At 37.9% G+C, this 18,292-nt stretch overlaps 1 protein-coding gene across 4 annotated transcripts in view; it reads left to right on the forward strand.

The window, feature by feature from the left end:
• Positions 1–18,292, forward strand: part of Spast (spastin) — a 47,540-nt gene that overhangs the window by 21,824 nt on the left and 7,424 nt on the right. For 2 of the 4 annotated variants that reach the window (XM_041631080.1, XM_041631081.1), the window contains exons 4-14: positions 806–901; positions 3,593–3,780; positions 5,231–5,364; positions 5,767–5,860; positions 7,304–7,378; positions 8,139–8,210; positions 9,788–9,863; positions 10,060–10,151; positions 10,774–10,853; positions 12,799–12,841; positions 14,803–14,882. In XM_041631080.1, coding sequence (XP_041487014.1) covers positions 806–901; positions 3,593–3,780; positions 5,231–5,364; positions 5,767–5,860; positions 7,304–7,378; positions 8,139–8,210; positions 9,788–9,863; positions 10,060–10,151; positions 10,774–10,853; positions 12,799–12,841; positions 14,803–14,882 — 1,030 coding nt within the window. The remainder of the gene's footprint in view (positions 1–805; positions 902–3,592; positions 3,781–5,230; positions 5,365–5,766; positions 5,861–7,303; positions 7,379–8,138; positions 8,211–9,787; positions 9,864–10,059; positions 10,152–10,773; positions 10,854–12,798; positions 12,842–14,802; positions 14,883–18,292) is intronic. The other 2 variants (XM_041631082.1, XM_041631083.1) reach the window with 1 other exon arrangement.

Below are 18,292 nucleotides of genomic sequence, written 5' to 3' on the forward strand. Positions count from 1 at the left end.
AACTCACAGAGATCCACCTGCGCCACCACTGCCTAACTCTGAAAGACCTTTTCAATAGGCTTTTCTATACTATACAGTATTTTAAAAATACAGTGATGTTGAGCTGGGTGTGATAATATAGGTCATCTTATGTTTTGTTTTGTTTTGTTAAGACAGGGTTTCTCTGTGTTGTCCTGGAACTCACTCTGTAGATCAGACTAGCCTTAACTTATAGAGATCTGCTTGCCTCTGTCTCCTGAGTGGTGGGACTAAAGGTGTTTACCACTACTGCTTGGCTAATAGTACAGCCAAACAGATCCCAGTGGATCTCTGAGTTTGGGGACAACCTGGTCTACATAGCGAGTTTTATGACATCTAAGGCTACATATACAGACCCTGCCTCTAATAGTAACAATAATAATGGTAATAATAAGTACTAATCCAGTTATGTTCTAAATTCCCAATTATATTTAATAAGTTTTTAGATAATACAGCCAGTCACTTTTTATCCTAATATCACTAAATTATCTTAGGGATTTGAGCATATGAAAAGAAGCCATCACTTGCTGTTAAAAATAGTGATAAGTAACTGTCTTAGGTTACCAGCCTGAATAAGGAGTATTTTCAACATAGCCTTCCACGTGTTAACTTCTGTACTTTTCATATGAGTTCTTACTAATTACATATTTTAGAGTATATTTCATATATGTGCAAAAACTTCACTGACAGCTTTGTAACACAATAATTTTCCATTTTCCACATGCCTTTTATTTGTTTATTTTTCTTTCTGTTTATTTTGTTCTTTTTAACCTCCTCTGTTGCATAGAGAAGCTTCAACCAGTTTTGCAATTTTCCAAGTCACAAACGGACGTCTATAATGATAGTACTAACCTGACATGCCGCAATGGACACCTCCAGTCAGGTAGGTTTAGGCTAACTAACGTAAACTAAAGCTTGCATGGAAAATGAACTCTTGCTTACCCTATAATGTTGGTTTTGCTGTGTAGTAGAAGGTATAACTGTTTTGTTTTCACAGGATTAGTAAAACATACAGAATCCTTATCATTCATAGTAGATATAGTAGAGCTGTTCTAAACATACCTAGTCACATGTTTTCCAACTTCCTACTTATAAAGTACAAAAGATGAGGAGGTGGTACTCTCATTACTGTCTAGACCACTGGCCCTTCAATTGTACTCAGTAAACCTGTTCTTTAGAAAAACAATATAAATCCATGTATGCGTGTATGTGTTTGTAAACACATTTGGAGGTCAGAGGACACCTGAAAGAAGGGGTTCTCTCCTAGTACCATGTAGGTCCTTGGGATTAAACTCAAGTTGTCAAACTTGATAGCCAGTGCCTTTCCCCACTGTGCCATCTCAGAAAACATGATTTGATCGTCTTCTTGTTGCTAATATTGTTTTTTTGTATTTTGTTTCTGTCATTTGGGACAGGGTCTTACTATGTAGCCTTACCTGCTTGGAACTTACTATATAGACCGGGTGTCCTTTAATTTCCAAAATCCATCAGTGTTCATGCCTCTTTTTCCCCAGTATTGGAATTACAAACGTATTGCACCATATCTGTACATAATTTGGTGTAGCCCTGGCTGGCCTGGAACTCTCTACATAGACTAGGCCAGTTTCAACTCAGAGATCTGCCTACCTCTGTATCAAGTACTACGATGAAAGTTTTGTACCACCATAGCCAGGCTGTACAAGTTCCTTTAAATAATATTTTTCTTTTCTTTTTTTTTTTTTATTTTTTTCGAGACAGGGTTTCTCCGTAGTTTTTTTTTTTTTTTTTTTTTTTTTTTTGGTTCACTAGCTCTTGTAGATCAGGCTGGCCTCGAACTCACAGAGATCCTCCTGCCTCTGCCTCCCGAGTGCTGGGGTTAAAGGTGTGCGCCACTACTGCCCGGCCTAATATTTTCATTTTTGTTGTATTTTGTTTGTGGGATTTTTCTTTTTGTGTTTTTAATATGAAAACCTTAATACTTTCTCAAACATTAATTACACATTTCCTGGAAGTTATGGCTGCCATGGGTATACCTTGTTCAAATAAACACAGACAATGCTACAGCTTATGTCTCTAAGAAAATGAAACAGATTTTTCTTATTATAATATAAAGCATATTACAGGTATACCACACAGTCCCATAGGCCAGGCAATTACAGAAAGATCAAATCAAACTCTAAAGTATATATTAAATAAACAAAAAGGAATGATAAATACCCCCTGAATTAGATTGCATAATGCTTTATTAACTTTAAATTTTTTTAATGCCAATGAGAAAGGAGCAACAGCTGTGGAGAGACATTTGCTAGTAGAAAAGACTATGGAGTTAAATCAGCTAATGTGCTTTAAAGAAATGTGTTATGTTGGGGAATGGGTTTTCCTTTTGGTTCGACAAAAGAAAAGCTATGAATACCACCTGAAGATTGCAGTGATCCTCCTGTCTCTACTTGCCCAGTGTTAGGATTATGGGATTATATGTCACCGTGACCAGCATTTTTTGTTTGTCTCTCTGTTATTGGCTTGTTGTTTTTTGTTTGTTTTGTTTTGATTTTTTTGAAATATGACGTACCCCACCACCCGGCTTCTCTGATTTTTGAGACAAGGTCCCTCTATTATGTAGCTCTGGCTGTCATGGAACTCACTGTACAGACCAGGCTGACCTGGGAATTACAGAAATTCACTTGCCTCTGCCTCCCAAGTGCTGGGATTAAAGGCATGCACCACTATGCTCCGCTAGCTTTTTTTTTTCCTTAAGCATAGTTTCACACTTTGTAGCCTAGAACTCACATAGCCCAGGTTATTGTTGAACTCACAGAAATCTTCCCTGGATCAGCCTCAAGAGTACTCACATTATAGTTTAAGCCACCCTACTTGCCTGGCTTAACATTTGTCTTTACAGAAAACATCATTATTAATAAGCACTGATTTTTCTATTTTATTTATTTTTACCTTTTTTCAAGACAGGGTTGCTTTGGAGCCTGACCTGGAATTCACTCTGTAGGCAAGGCTGGCCTTGAACTCATTGAGATCCTCCTGTCTCTGTCTCCCAAGTACTGGGATTAAAGGTGTGCTTACCACTGCCCAGCTATTTACAAATACAATTTTCCTCATAAGAAAATTATAATCTACAACAGGGAAGGACAAACCTAATAACCAAATGTCTTTTCCCAGTAACTATTCCCATGATATCCTTGTCCTTGTCCTTATTTTCTGATTCAGATCTTATTTTGAAATGCTTCTGGATTTAAAAACCTTTGTTAAGGGCCAGTGAGATGGCTCAGTTGATAAAGGCACTTACTGCACAAGCTTGATGGCCTGTGTTTGACCCCTGTTACTCACAAATGGGAGGTGAGAACCAAAGTCAGAAACTTGTCTTCTGACTTCTGCGTGTGCACTGTGACATATGTGCATCCACACTCATTCAAACATCATATACACAATAATAATAAATACAAATTTTAAACTGCTGGTACCTTGTTTTGCAAATTTGCTAGTATTACTTTTTATTGTTGCTAGTATTATAAATTATTATTATTACTTTTTATCTGCATAGTCAAAGTTTTCAATCATGATGGCTGTACTTTTTTCTTGACAGAAAGTGGAGCAGTTCCGAAGAGGAAAGATCCCCTAACACATGCTAGTAATTCACTGCCTCGATCAAAAGCAGTCATGAAAAGTGGATCCACGGGCCTTTCTGGTCACCACAGAGCACCTAGTTGCAGTGGTTTGTCCATGGTTTCTGGAGCAAGGCAGGGTCCTGGTCCTGCAGCTTCCACGCATAAGGTACTCTAGAACGGGTGCAATTGTGCTTTGTCATGCTTGCTTTAGTGTATTGAGTTCTCTGTAATGCCTTATAGACTTGAGTGGTTTCCACAAAGGGAAATATAATTTTCTAATTTGCAAAAACTATTTGCTATTAAAATCTTAGTTCCTTTCAGAATAATTAGAAATTTTATATTGTTTACTTAGGAAGTCTTTTCAGTATAATATTGTATATGTCATTTTAATTCTAGTTTTATGATCATTTCAGATTGTGTAAATTTTATTATTTGTTTATTTTGCTTTTTCAAGGCAGGCTTGCTCTGTGTAGACTTGGCTTTCCTAGAACTCACTCTATTGAACAGGTTGGCCTCAAACTCACAGAGATCCTCTGCCTTCTGCCTCCTGAATGCTGGGATTAAAAGCATGTACCACCACTGACCAGCTAGATTATGTAAATTTTAGAACATTAAACATACCTAGAATTTTGTTGTAATTCTAATAAGACTCAAAGATGACTTTTTTTTTTTAAAGATTTTATTTATTTATTATGTATACAACATTCTGCCTGCATGAAGAGGGCGCCAGATCTCATTACAAATGGTTGTGAGCCACCATGTGGTTGCTGGGAATTGAACTCAGGACCTTCGGAAGAGCAGCCAGTGCTCTTAACCACTGAGCCATTTCTCCAGCCCCAAAGATGACTTTTTTTAGAGGATCTTTGGGTTTTAAAAAAGGGGTGTGTGGGTGTGTGTAATTGCATATGCACGTAATTGAAGGCCAGAGGGCGCTGAGTGTCTGCCTATTCCTTTGAGGAATAGTCCACCTTTGAACCTAGAGCTTATTTATTCTTGGCTGTAAGTCTACAGGCCCTGGTAATCATCTGGTTTCCATTGCCTTCGGAACTGGGGTTACAGGCATGTACAGGATGATTGGCATGTTATGTGCATGGTGACATCCTAACTCCATTCCTCATGAATTTCCAGTAAAATCTCTTAACTCCTGAGCCAGTTTTCTGTCTCAGCTTTGTCTTTAATAGTAACTGAATCTCTGGATAAAATCTATTAGCTCTCTTCATGTCAAATGTCATTCTATAGTGAAGATAGTTTTAGGTTAAATACTCAGTCTTTGCAGTCTTAGATTTTTTTTTCTTTGTGTTTGCCTGTGTATGGAGACCAGAGGGAGACCTCAGATTACTTGCTCAGTCACTTTTCATGCCAAACCTGGGGCTCACACACTCTACTAGCTGGTCTGTGAGCTCCAGTGACAATGCTGGGTTACATACGGACTACGTGCCTGGCTTACATGAGTTCTCGGGACCTGAACTCAGGTTCTTACTGTTGTGTAGCAAGCATTTCATTTCTCCCTAGCTTCATTTCCCCCCTTGTTTTTATTAAATTCTATCAGCATTTTAGGATGATTTATGAGTGAAAAGTCTAGGTTGTTTTCATATTAAATTCTTGTGTCCTTCAAGGGTACTCCAAAACCAAATAGAACCAATAAACCTTCTACACCCACAACGGCTGTTCGGAAGAAGAAAGACTTGAAAAATTTTAGGAATGTGGACAGCAACCTGGCAAACCTCATAATGAATGAAATTGTTGACAAGTAAGTTTTGCTATGCAACTCATTTCTATTTCTTATTTTTACTTATAAAATACATATGTGTGGGGGGCTCAGAGGTAAGAGCACTGAGTGCTCTTCCAGAGGTCCTGAGTTCAATTCCCAACAACCACATGGTGGCTCACCACCATCTATGATAAAATCTGGTGCCCTCTTCTGGTGTGCAGACATACATGTAGGCTGTATACATAATAAATAAATTTAAAAAAATACATATGTGTGATATATAATAAATATTTCATTTACTTTTATATTTAATTTTTGAAGGTTTTTGCTAATAAACAAGTTTCACAGTTAACATAAATATGACCGTGTTAGGCTTATACGCTACATTGAAATAGCTGAACCATATTTCTGTTGTGAAATTAACTGATGTTCTATTTTTAGTGGGACAGCTGTTAAATTTGATGACATAGCTGGTCAGGAATTGGCAAAACAAGCACTTCAAGAAATTGTTATTCTTCCTTCTCTACGGCCCGAGGTAAGGATTTTATGGCATCAAACGATTCATTCATATTAAATAATTCAAGTTCACTATTTTAAAAAATATAAACATTAAAGTCTGGGTATGTACCAAGCATCCAGCTGAGGAGGCTGAGGCAGGATAATCTTGAGCTTGAGGCCACTGTTGATTCCACAGTGAATTCTGGACCAGTCAGGGCTATATCATAGTATGGCCTGTCTTACTCCACAAAAGGCATTCACATTTGCTATTGATAAATTATTATAGGAGATGAGAATGAATTTAAGAAATCCTGAATCCATTTTTAACTTTTTTTTTTTAAACATTTATTTATGTATTTATTAGGTATACAATATTCTGTCTGTGTGTATGCCTGCAGGCCAGAAGAGGGCACCAGATATCATTACAGATGGTTGTGAGCCACCATGTGGTTGCTGGGAATTGAACTCAGGACCTTAGGAAGAGCAGGCAATGCTCTTAACCTCTGAGCCATCTCTCCAGCCCCCATTTTTAACTTTTATGTGGAAAGTAGATAATTGTGTGATGTTTTTTCCAGCTTGTATCTTTTCATTTTCCATTCTACTTTCTTGCTTTTCTTCTGGATGAGGTTTTAGAATGTTACCCAGGCAGGTCTTGAAATCATGGGCTTAAGTAGTTCTCTCTTCCCTCAGCCTCTTCGTCCAGGATGTGAGCACTCACTACCGTGCTCAGTTTTGCCTATTTAAATTTTTTTCACTTAGTACTTATCATTCCAAGTCATGAAATCACAGTTTGACTGATAGTTACATTTTTGTTAATACTCATAAAATTAGAGAGTTAAGAGAGAAAACCATGTGTCTTTTATGAATCAAAGTTATATCATGTGCCCAAATAGGGCCCCTTGGGGAGCATACTGTAGCTTATAGAGTGAGCTACAGGGCAAGACATAGGTAATAGTTTAGAGACTCAGTGATAATATAATAGACTGGATCTAAATGTAAAGAAAGCTTGTTACAGGCGGGCGGTGGTGGTGCACACCTTTAATCCCAGCACTCAGGAGGGAGGCAGAGGCAGGTGGATCTCTGTGAGTTCGAGGCCAGCCTGGTCTACAAGAGCTAGTTCCAGGACAGGCTCCAAAAGCTATAGAGAAACCCTGTCTCGAAAAACAAAAAACAAAAAGAAAGAAAGAAAGAAAAGAAAGCTTTTTACAAGAGGAATCATACAATTGCAGGTATAAAGAGAACTTTAAGGCCTGTTGTGTGGCACACACCTAATCTCAGCCTTAGAGGCAAAGGCAGGCAAATCCCTTAGTTTGAGGATAGCCTGGTCTATATAATGAGTTCTAGGCCAGCCAGGCATACATAGTGAGACCCTGTCACACCCCACCCCATCTTACTCCCCAAAGAAAGATATTATTAAATACTTGGCATGTCTGGATCAGCTCTCTAGGATCATAGCTGTAACCAATGTTTGTTTGGTAAGTTGTTCACAGGGCTCAGAGCTCCCGCCAGAGGGTTGTTACTCTTCGGTCCACCCGGAAACGGAAAGACAATGCTGGTAAGACTGCTGCCAAGGTTGAAGGTTCTATTGAGATGCTAGAAATCATATGGAAAAACGTAGTTCTATATTGTTCCCGAGTCTATTATTTATTGCTTATTGTTGTAATATACTTCTTGAGTTTTCATGCAAAAATAAATGGAAAATTGTATGTGACTCTTCATAGCATGTTTTTTGCTTTATTTTGAGGAAGAGCTTTCTTTACTATACTGATGATCTGTCTAATGACACTTAGAATTTGTCCATCTTAACAAGTTTCTTTGACCAGTTAGTTTGCTGTTGGTTTTCTTGTAGTTTTTTACCAAAATCTGAATACCTATATCTGCATCATTTTTCTGAACTATGAAACCAAATAGATATTATAGGCATAGTGGCACTAGGAGGCAGAAAACAAATAGATATTAAAGGCATGGTGGCACTGAAGAGGCAGAGGCAGGAGGATTACTCTAAGTTCAAGGCCAGCCTAGTCTGTGCAGTGAATTCCAGGCCAGCCATGGCTGCATAGTGAGATATGGTCTCAAACACAAAACCCCACAGGAGTAGAATAAGTTTTTCCTTGCCTGTTTAACTTCCTCTGGCCAGTATCTTCCTGCCAAAGAGAAGAGAACTCCTTCCTAGTTCTCTGCGAAAATAGTGTGTAGACTTGTCGTAGCTGATGCTGAGGGTCACATCACACATCTGGTACTTCTATGATCATATGTAGCTGCTTTTAAAAAAATCAGGATGTTGAACTAACATATTTACTCTTCTGATCTTAAAGGCTAAAGCAGTAGCTGCAGAATCTAATGCCACCTTTTTCAATATAAGTGCTGCAAGTTTAACTTCAAAATATGTAAGTGATCCTTTCCCCATATTGTCATGTTTTTAAATTACTCTTAAGTGCTACTTAAATAAAATGATAGCAATATTACAAAATTTTTTCTATGAGTTTTATGACTGTATGCTTATGTATAATGAATATTACTCTTCAAGGTACAAGGTTTTGTACACTTTTTAGCTGTTTTAAAATTAGAATTATGTTGTTGAATACTGTCATAGTAGGTCCTAGGTTAAAAAAGGGCCAAACCTGCTTGGATCAAATTCTGGAAATGTATTGCACAAATAAATAAGATGTGGGAATACATCCTTGGGAGGCTGCAGGTCCCAAGACCTAAGTGTTAGCAGTTATAATACCTTCTGGGAGCCACAGCAGTGACTGTATTTTAAGTCTCTAGTTTCTGATGTGCTGATAATTCCTGGTAGTTCTTGACTTGCAGATTCATATTTCTGTGTTATCACTTGACAATTTCTGTAATTTCCGAGTTTACATTTCTATGTGTTATAAGAATACAGTTTCATCAGAGTAGAACTCACCCTAATGATCAACTTAATTTATAAGGATGCTACTTCCAAATAGAGTCTCATTTATAGATACTAGAGCTAAGGCGTCAGTGTGTTTGGGTGGGCAACATAATTCAGGCTGTAATAAATACCATCACTTCTATTTCGTCTCCCTAATGTGGCTATCTAGAGAGAGATATATATGTGAAAACAGGATTTACAGTAAAGTGAATATTCCCTGCTCTTTGACTCTAAATTAAAATATGATGTAAATCTTCTCTTTTGTTTTGTTTGTTTTCATTTTTGAGACAGAGTCTCTGTATGTGGCCCTGGCTGTTCTGAAACTTCCTATATAGACCAGGCTGGCCTTGAACTCACAGAGAACCACCTGCCTCTGCTGGTATTAAAGGCATATGCTATTATGCCTGGCATTTCTTGTTTTTTTTTGTTTGTTTGTTTGATTTTGTTTTTAATTGCTTTATATTACAGTTTAGATTTCTAATTTTCCTTTCACTGACTCCAGTAGTATTCAGAGAAGAATTCAGTCCAATTTGGGAGTAGTACAGCCGAACGTGCAGGGTTTACGGAGAGCTGGGACCTTTCGCAGTCAAAAATGTTTTTGCTGTGCAAGTGTGAGAATCTAAGTTTGACCTCTGGAATCCACACTAGATAGGTCGGGCATGGCAGCCTGTCCTTGTGATTCCAGCTGGGGAAGTGAAGACAACCAAATCCTTGGGCCTTAGAGGTCAGCCCAGCATAGCTGACTTATTGAACTGTAGGCCACTGAGAGACCCATTCTCAAAAAAAGAGAGCACCAAGATGGTGGTACTGTGCATGCACAACACATACACATTCGCATACACACATGCACACAAAATGAATAGATCTGTCTTGAATGTTTATAACTAGTAAGAATGGAACTCGTGCACTGTAAGAATGTAAAATATTTCCCACTAACCTTTAAAAAGCAAATAGTGTGGTTTCTAAAATTACACAATCTTATCATAAGGTCATGAAGTTAAATTTTAAATCATGATAAAAACTGGAATATTATTGCATGTAAGTGTATTAAGCATGCATCATTTGTAGGTGGGAGAAGGAGAGAAGTTGGTGAGAGCTCTCTTTGCTGTGGCTCGAGAACTTCAACCGTCTATAATTTTTATAGGTAAGTATTTTCCCAACTTAGTTGAGCATTTATGAAATTGCACTTTCCAAGTCAGAGAATTTTGCTCAAAAAGCTGTTGAGAAGGACAGCATTTTAAAGAATGAGTTCGGTAGTTCTGTTAAAAAGTACGAAATGGATGGATGTTAGATGGCTTACTTAGATTGCTCTTAAACCCTCACCTTTGCATTTCCTCTAGATGAAGTCGATAGTCTTCTGTGCGAAAGAAGAGAAGGGGAGCACGATGCTAGTAGGCGACTAAAAACTGAATTTTTAATAGAATTTGATGGTGTAAGTATTGGTAATCTCTATATATGTGCACACACACATATATATATATTTTAAGATTTATTTTATCGGTCAGATGGTGGTGGCTCATGCCTTTAATCCCAGCACTCCGGAGGCAGAGACAGGCGGATCTCTGTGAGTTCGAGGCCAGCCTGCTCTGTAAGAGCTACTTTAAGGACAGGCTTCAGAGCTACAGAGAAACCCTGTCTCAAAAAAAAAAAAAAAGAAAAAGAAAAAAAAGATTTATTTATCATATATTTTTGTGCATTTGCATGAGTTTTTGTGCACTATGTATGTATATGTGTTCAGAAGCCTACTGAAGCCTGAAGAGCACATAAAATCCCCCAAAGCTAGAGTTACATGTGGTTTTGAGCTGCCATGTAGGTGCTTTGAACTGAAATTCAAGTCTTCTACAAGAGCAACAAATGCTCTTAACCTCTGAGCCATCTTTCTAACCACTGATTATACTTTTTACTTTGACAGTATTTTAGTGTGTATACTTTCCTACTAAATGACCCAAACTATCAATACATGTATGTATGTATGTATGTGTATGTATATGTATATATATATAGTTTTTCTTTTTATTTTATCTAAAATACTGACAAAACTTTTTGGCTTGCAGGTGCAATCTGCTGGAGATGACAGAGTACTTGTAATGGGTGCAACTAATAGGCCCCAAGAGCTTGATGAAGCCGTTCTCAGGTAGTGAGATATGTTTATGACAGATTCATTTCTTGTGCTCATCTCTCCTGTCTCTCTTTTCGTGTGTAACCCTGGCTGGCCTGGAACCTAGAGCCATCTGCCTGCTTCTGCCTTCTCAGTGCGCCACCACCACCTAGGTTCACCTCACCTACCTCGGATATCCTGCACTTACAACTCTAAGAGTAAATGATTTTCCCCATGTGTTGTCCACTTCCTAGTGTTGCTGACTATACCAATGTCCTAGGATCATGCCTAGGACATTATTAAAACTATTGTCTATATACTACATTTAGATGAACCATTTCTTTTGCGTTAACTTTAAAGTCTAAAATCAGTTCTTACCATCATTCCCCCTTCCCCCGTGCTTTAAGACAGGGTTAATTTTTATAGCCCTGGCTGTCCTGGAACTCACTCTGTAGACCAGACTGGCCTCAAACTTACAGAAATTGGCCTGCCTCTGCTTCCTGAGTGCTGGGATTAAAGGTGTGTGCTACTATTGCCTGACTCATTCTTTTTTTATTTTTTTTTTTCAATTTTTTTTGGAGGGGGGGTGGGGGCCTGCACATGCATGTGAATGGAAATTGAGGACATCCTTTCAGAATCTTCTGGCTCTTTGTACTACTTGGTGTAGAAGATCAAATTAAGGTCACCAAGCTTAGTGCCAAGCACTTTTACTCACTGACCATCAGGCCTGTTTTTGTTTTGTTATTCTTTTGGGACAGGGTTTCTCAGTATAGCCCTGGCTGTCCTGGAATGTACTCTGTAGACCAGTTCAACCTTAAAGTCAGAGATCTGCCTGTCTCTGCCTCCTGAGTGTTGATTTTTAAAAGTTATTATTATTAATTATTATTATTTTAAATCTTTGACTTTTTGAAATAGGATCTTATGTAGCCCAGGTTTTGCTTGGGCTCACTATTGTATTCAAAGCCTTAAACTCCAAATTCTCCTGTCTCCATTCCCTGTGCTGTGACCACAGATACACACCTCCACACACATTTATATTTATATACTTTTCCCCGTTATTTAATTATTTTAGCCCTGGCATCACCATGCTGTGCCACCCAGCTGTTAGGTGGCTGAGGTCACTGTCCACCCTGCAAACTACCACCCTAACTGGAGCAACTTTGGGCACCTGATACTTACATTCCCTTTATTTAAACATCATGAAGTACTGTGGGTTAAGATGTAATTCAGCTGTACTTGCCAATAATAATTAAAATTTTTTAGTATTAAAAATAAATATACAGTTGTCAAAAGTAAAAATAAGTCCAGAATGCCTTTCATAGTTCATAAAATCATCTGGATTATATGCTGGGTGAGCTCTGCTCAGCTGTTCCACACAGTAAAGCTTTGTAAATTAAAACGTAGTCAGCAATAATGAAATGAACCTTTCTGTTTCTGTAATCTTTGTTCTTTTTAGTTGTTTTTTTAGAAGACTTCTTATTCTGCTTATTATTTCAGATATTCTTTGATTTAAAATATTGTTGCGATTAATTTACACATACAAAATGGCAGGCTTAATTTAACCATCTACTAAATGAAAGATTTTAAATCATCAACTAGAGAGTTTGAAAAAAAATAACAACTAAGCCTGGAGCCAAAGCCCTGTGATCCAAGCTACTTGGAAGGCTAAAGCAGGAGGATCACAAGTTCAAGGCCTTCCATTACTATATTTAGGGCCAACCTGGGCAACTTAATGAGACTATATCTTAAGATAAAATATGAAAGGGCCATCAGAAAAGGGGCTGTCTAGCATGTGTGAGTTCATAGGCTCAATTGCAGGTGAACCACCCACACTAAAAAAAGTAAAATTACCTTTTTGTATTAATAATCAGAAAGAACTTTTAATCGCCTTAGATATTATATTTACAGCTTTTTCTATTAATTGTTATTTGAGCTGAGTTACCTATAGCTTCATATTTATATTTCTAATTTGATTTTTCAGGCGTTTTATTAAACGGGTATATGTGTCTTTACCAAATGAGGAGGTATGTATATTTATATTTCAATTTTTTATTAAAGTAAAAGCAAGTACCATCCTGACAATATTATATTTGCAATTCTGTGGTATAGCAATTTTGAGAACATTTTGTTGGAACTGGAGAAATAGCTCAGCTGTTAAGAGCACTGACTGGCTGCTCTTCTGAGGGACAGGGTTCAATTGCTAGCACCCACTGGGTGTTCACAACTGTGACTCCAGTTCCAGGAGATCCGACATACATGTGGTGCACATACATACATGCAGGTACAAAATATCCATACACATAAGATAAAATAAATCTTAAAAAAATAGCTCCTGTCTCGAAAAACAAACAAACAAACAAAAGGTTGGCAGTTTCTTAAAACAATAACCATAAACTTAAATAAGACCCAGCAGTTCCTGAACATTTTATCCAAAAGAAGTAGAGACTTCTCCAAAGAAGGAAGACATACCAACAGTATTAGACAGCTGTCCTAACAATAGCCTCAGTCTGCAAGAAAAGTAATTCAGTTGCTTAATGTATAAACAATGTGGCATATCCAGTCAATGAGTGCTATTTAGTTTACAATTTTTTTTAATATTTATTTATTTATTATGTATACAATGTTCTGTCTGTGTGTATGCTGCAGGCCAGAAGAGGGCACCAGACCCCATTACAGATGGTTGTGAGCCACCATGTGGTTGCTGGGAATTGAACTAAGGACCTTTGGAAGAGCAGGCAATGCTCTTAACCACTGAGCCATCTCTCCAGCCCCAGTTTACAAATTTATTATTTAATTTTATAGGGCTTGGGATATAGCTTAGAAGTAGAGCATTTGTCCAATATGTATAGGGCCCTGGGTTTGATCCATAGGACTGAAAAAAAAATTCATCAGCTGTACATATTACATTCATTAATATTAACAAAATTAAAAAATAGGGATTGGAACCATATACAAACTAGTTATATATGATTTTATTTTATTGTTTTATTTATTTACTCATTTTTCTTTATGATTTTGTGTGTTTTGTCTACTGTATGTCTGTGTACCGCATGTGTACTTGGGCCCCAGACAGGCTAGAAGAGATCAGATCCCCTGAAACTGGAGTTTCAGATAGTTATGAGCTTCCATGTAGGTGCTGGGAATCAAACCTGGGTTCTCTGGAAGAGCAGCTAGTGTTCTTAACCACTGAGCTATCTCCCTTGCCCTGATTTTATTCCTTTTAGATGAAATATTTAGAAAAGACAGATTTCTAAAAATACAGTCAGATGGTGGTTAGATAGGAGAGGAGGTAGGAGTAGGGATTAATTGCAAAGAGGCATGAGTGAGCTTCCAGGAGTGACAGATGTTCTAAAATCTTATTATGGTGATGGTTTTACAATTCTGTATAGTTAAGTCATTCGAATTAATACCTATAATGTATGAAATTCTTGCTATATAAAATCATATGTCAATATATCTTTTTGAAAATATTATATTTATTGGAGCTGGAGAGATGGCTCAGCAGTTGAGAGCACTCTCTGCTCTTACCTGTGTGGGCTTGGTTCCCAGAACCCACATGGCAGTTTACAGCATCCTTAATATCAGGTTCAGAGGATCAGATACCCTTCTTTTGCTTCTTTAGGCATAGGACACACAAGCAGTACACATACATACATTTGAACAAATATTCATTCATCCAAAATAAAAATAAATAAGTCTTTATAAAAAACTGTAGTTTTCTAGTTCAGGCTCTTAGCACCCTTGATAGTAACAATGGCCACTTTCTTGGTGCTGTATCTGGACAGTCTTCAGAAATTCCCCCATTCTCACAGATAGTTTTTGTTATGTTTAACAGTCAGAAATAATGCCTAAGGTCAAGAATCAGGAATTGATTCTGGAATATTACATTAAGCTAATTCTTAGTTTATTAATTAATACTGACCAGTTTTTATAATTCTCATATCAAATTGGGCCTTTTTGGTAATTCTTTAATACTTACTTTCAGACGAGACTGCTTCTACTTAAAAACCTGTTATGTAAACAAGGAAGTCCTCTGACCCAAAAAGAACTTGCACAACTTGCTAGGTGAGTGGTTTCATTCATCTGATTCATCTGTCTTAAGGCATCAGTTTCATTTGTAAAAATTTCTCTTTGTGTGCTGTTTAAAATGAGCTAATATAAAAAATTGTTTAAGTAAAACAAGCTTATTTAAAGTGAGCAATTCATTTTCCAGAAATTTTCTTGTCTTTTACTTTCTTTTTTTTCTTACCTCCTCTTCCTGATATAAAGGAATTTCAATTTCTCTCTTATAGTAGACCTGAACTAATTATGTAATGACAATATAGTCTTTTTATATATAAAGCTCATAAATATTAAAATAATTTGAGAAGTAAAATCCCTTCATATTTGAGACCAACACAGATACTTTCATATATACTTCCTCTTCTGTATTAGGTAGAAACACATTTAACTTGTTCATCTGAAAACCTACCTTAAACATAGTAAGGAAGTAGAGTATGGTGGTACATACCTTCTCCCAAGCACTCAGGAGATAGAGACAGTTGAGTCATGAATTCAAGGCTAACTTGGGCTACATATAGAGACCCCATCTCAAAGCCAAGAAGTGCCATGACATTGGAATGACAACTGTAGTGTTTTGCAGTGAAGCCCTGATACTGGTATCTACTCTGACTTCATCAAAACCTTTTTATGTGTGGCTGGGGAGTCACTCAGTGGTTAGGATATTGTCCACACTTCAGAAGACTCTGATTCCCAGGTAGGCCTTTTCTTTCCATTTCTCCTTCCTTAAGCTCCCATCATGCCGGCTTTTCTCATAAAATTACATTTCTATCCCTTCTCGGTGATCTATCATGGTCTTGAGGCCTGTTCTCTTAAGGAACCTGATTCCTGAGAGGTGACTGTGTGGCAGCATCTTTTCTCAAACAGTGCTGCTGCTTTACTATCTTCTTGTTATTACGTATACTAGATGGACAATTACTAACAGGAAAGATTGTGGGTCAAGAATTTTTTTTTTTTTGGTTTTTCGAGACAGGGTTTCTCTGTGGCTTTGGAGCCTGTCCAGGAACTAGCTCTGTAGACCAGGCTGGTCTCGAACTCACAGTGATCTACCTACCTCTGCCTCCCGAGTGCTGGGATTAAAGGCGTGCGCCACCATCGCCCAGCCAAGAATTCTTATAGACTGACTCAAAAGGATTCTTACAGAAGGCAAACAGCATTATTTGATCATAAGCAGGCCAGATACAGAAGATTTAGGACTTTTAGTAAACCCACTCAGAACACTGTTGGTTTATTTGAACCAAATTCTGCAATAAACCTCATGGGGGGGGGGGGGCTGGAGAGATGGCTCAGTGGTTAAGAACATTGCCTTCTCTTACAAAGGTCCTGAGTTCAATTCCCAGCAACCACATGGTGGCTCACAACCATCTGTAATGAGGTCTGGTGCCCTCTTCTGGCCTGCAGGCATATACACAGACAGAATATTGTATACATAATAAAAAATAAATATTTAAAAAAAAAAAAAAACCTCATGGGGTAAGGGGAGGGGAGTTGAGCCTGATAAATGATAGACTATATATTAAACACTTTGTCAGTGTCCTTGTGTGGACACTGATTGCAGGCAGGACTTCCACAGGTTACATCCCTCAAAATGGCAAAAAATAGTTTAAAAAGCCAGGTAGTGGTGTCACATGCCTTTAATCCCAGCAGTCAGGAAGCAGTGTCAGGTGAATCTCAGTGAGTTAGAGGCCAGCCTGGGCTACAGAGTGAGTTCTAGCACCAAAGCTACAGAGAGAACCCCTATCTCGAAAAACAAAACAAAACACAAACAAACAAAAAGCCAATAAAACAAAAATAGTTTAAATAACTGGAGGATCAGTTCAAGATCATCCTTGCTACATAGCAAGTTTGAGGCCAGTCTAGATATGAGTATAAAATAAATGAGTCTGTTGAGGCATCATATTCAGGTGTGTCTCCTTTTTATAACTACCTTCTATGCCAAACACTTCTTTAATCTTTTCTGTGCTCATTTAAAGAAATTTAAAGACTTTTTAGGTCTCACCTTACTAAGAGGGTGCTCTTTGCCAGTCAACTTACCAATCAAGTCATTGTGACTGAACATGGTAGCACATTCCTTTAATCCCAGCACTGGGAGGTAGTACACTACATAATCAGCCCCCCCTTTTTTTAATTGATATTTATTGAGTTCTACATTTTTCTCTGCTCCCCTCCCTGCCTCTCCCATCCCCCCTTCGACCCTCCCCTAAGGTCCCCTTGCTCCCAGTTTACTCAGGAGATCTTGTCTTTTTCTACTTTCTACTTCCCATGTAGATTAGATCTATGTAAGTCTCTCTTAGTGTCCTCATTGTTGTCTAAGTTCTCTGGGATTGTGGTTTGTAGGCTGGCTTTCTTTGCTTTATGATTAAAAACCACCTATGAGTGAGTACATGTGATAATTGTCTTTCTGGGTCTGGGTTACCTCACTCAAATTAATGTGTTCTAGCTCCATCCATTTTCCTGCAAAATTCAAGATGTTCTTTTTTTTTTTTCTGCTGTGTAGTACTCCATTGTGTAAATGTACCACATTTTCCTTATCCATTCTTTGGTCAAGGGGCATTAGGTTGTTTCCAGGTTCTGCCTATGACAAACAAAGCTGCTATGAACATAGTTGAGCACATGTCCTTGTGGCACGATTGAGCATCCTTTGGATATATACCCAAAAGTGGTAATACTGGGTCTTGAAGGTTTTTTCCTAATTTTCTGAGAAATCACCACACTGACATCCAAAGGGGTTGTACCAGCTTGCATTCCCACCAACAATGCAGAAGTGTAGGTGTTGTTTTATCTTGTTGACCATGTCCTTTGTTTTACAGAAGCTTTTCAGTTTCAATAAGTCCTATTAATTGTTTCTCTCAGTGTCTGTGCTACTGGGGTTATATTTAGGAAGTAGTCTCCTGTGCCAATGCGTTCAAGTGTACTTCCCACTTTCTTTTCTATAAGGTTCAGTGTGGCTGGCTTTATGTTGAGGTTTTTGATCCATTTGGACTTGAATCAGTCCCTTTCTCAGAGAAAGGAAAAGTGATTGTGGTTATGTGTTGATTGGCTACTAATAGCTTATAGAGTTGACCTCTCTAGGTGATGTGTTTATAACTTAATGGGGCCTGCTTCAGAGCCTACCTTATCCTAAAGCAAAGGTGTCTTGCATTTTGACATTGCATATGACATAGTCATCTATAAGTGTGTTGGGTCTCATCCATAACTGTCTTCAGATGCATAATGGAGGCTTCAGGTGGTACTGCATGGTTCTCTAATCCTGGAAATTTGAGCTGTTATAAGGGGTGAGCATTAGATTGTGTTGTTCTTATAAATGGGCCTTTCTATGCCCTTAAAACATTAAATCATGGCACTGGAGAGTTGGCTGAGCAGTTAAGAGCACTGGCTGTTCTTGCAGAAGACCTAGGTTCAGTTCCCTACATCCA

Source organism: Microtus oregoni, unplaced genomic scaffold, assembly GCF_018167655.1.
Source record: "Microtus oregoni isolate MIOR12 unplaced genomic scaffold, Mior012 000036F_ref0000092, whole genome shotgun sequence".
Classification (NCBI taxonomy): domain Eukaryota; kingdom Metazoa; phylum Chordata; class Mammalia; order Rodentia; family Cricetidae; genus Microtus; species Microtus oregoni.